We start from the raw sequence: 268 nt of genomic DNA, 5'->3' as shown, positions 1-268 counted from the left end.
CCCCCCGCCTCACCATCTGTGTCGTCGTAGTCGCTGTTGGCGTGACTGTCGCAGGTCAGGTAGCCCGAAGGCACAGTGCTCGGTGGATTCAGCAGGTCCAGACTGTCCTCCAGCGCCACATCTGCCTGCAGGGTGGGGATGACAGAGACCTGGGACCCCATGTGTGTGGGGGACAAGTTTGTGGCCCTGTCACCTGCCTGGCTGCAGCCCCATACCTGCTCTGCCGCCATCCAGACAGGCTGGGTGTGCTGTGTACTGATGATGTCCT

At 62.3% G+C, this 268-nt stretch overlaps 1 protein-coding gene across 1 annotated transcript in view; it reads right to left on the bottom strand.

Moving 5' to 3' along the window:
• The window catches only part of TJP3 (tight junction protein 3), a 7,737-nt gene that overhangs the window by 616 nt on the left and 6,853 nt on the right, over positions 1–268 (bottom strand). The window contains 2 exon segments of the mRNA XM_029085690.1: positions 9–125; positions 216–268. The exon segment at positions 216–268 is cut by the window's right edge and continues 71 nt beyond it. Coding sequence (XP_028941523.1) covers positions 9–125; positions 216–268 — 170 coding nt within the window.

This window comes from Antrostomus carolinensis, unplaced genomic scaffold, assembly GCF_000700745.2.
Source record: "Antrostomus carolinensis isolate BGI_N321 unplaced genomic scaffold, ASM70074v2 scaffold28306, whole genome shotgun sequence".
NCBI classification, from domain to species: Eukaryota; Metazoa; Chordata; class Aves; order Caprimulgiformes; family Caprimulgidae; genus Antrostomus; species Antrostomus carolinensis.
This window is presented reverse-complemented; position numbering and strand designations above follow the sequence as displayed.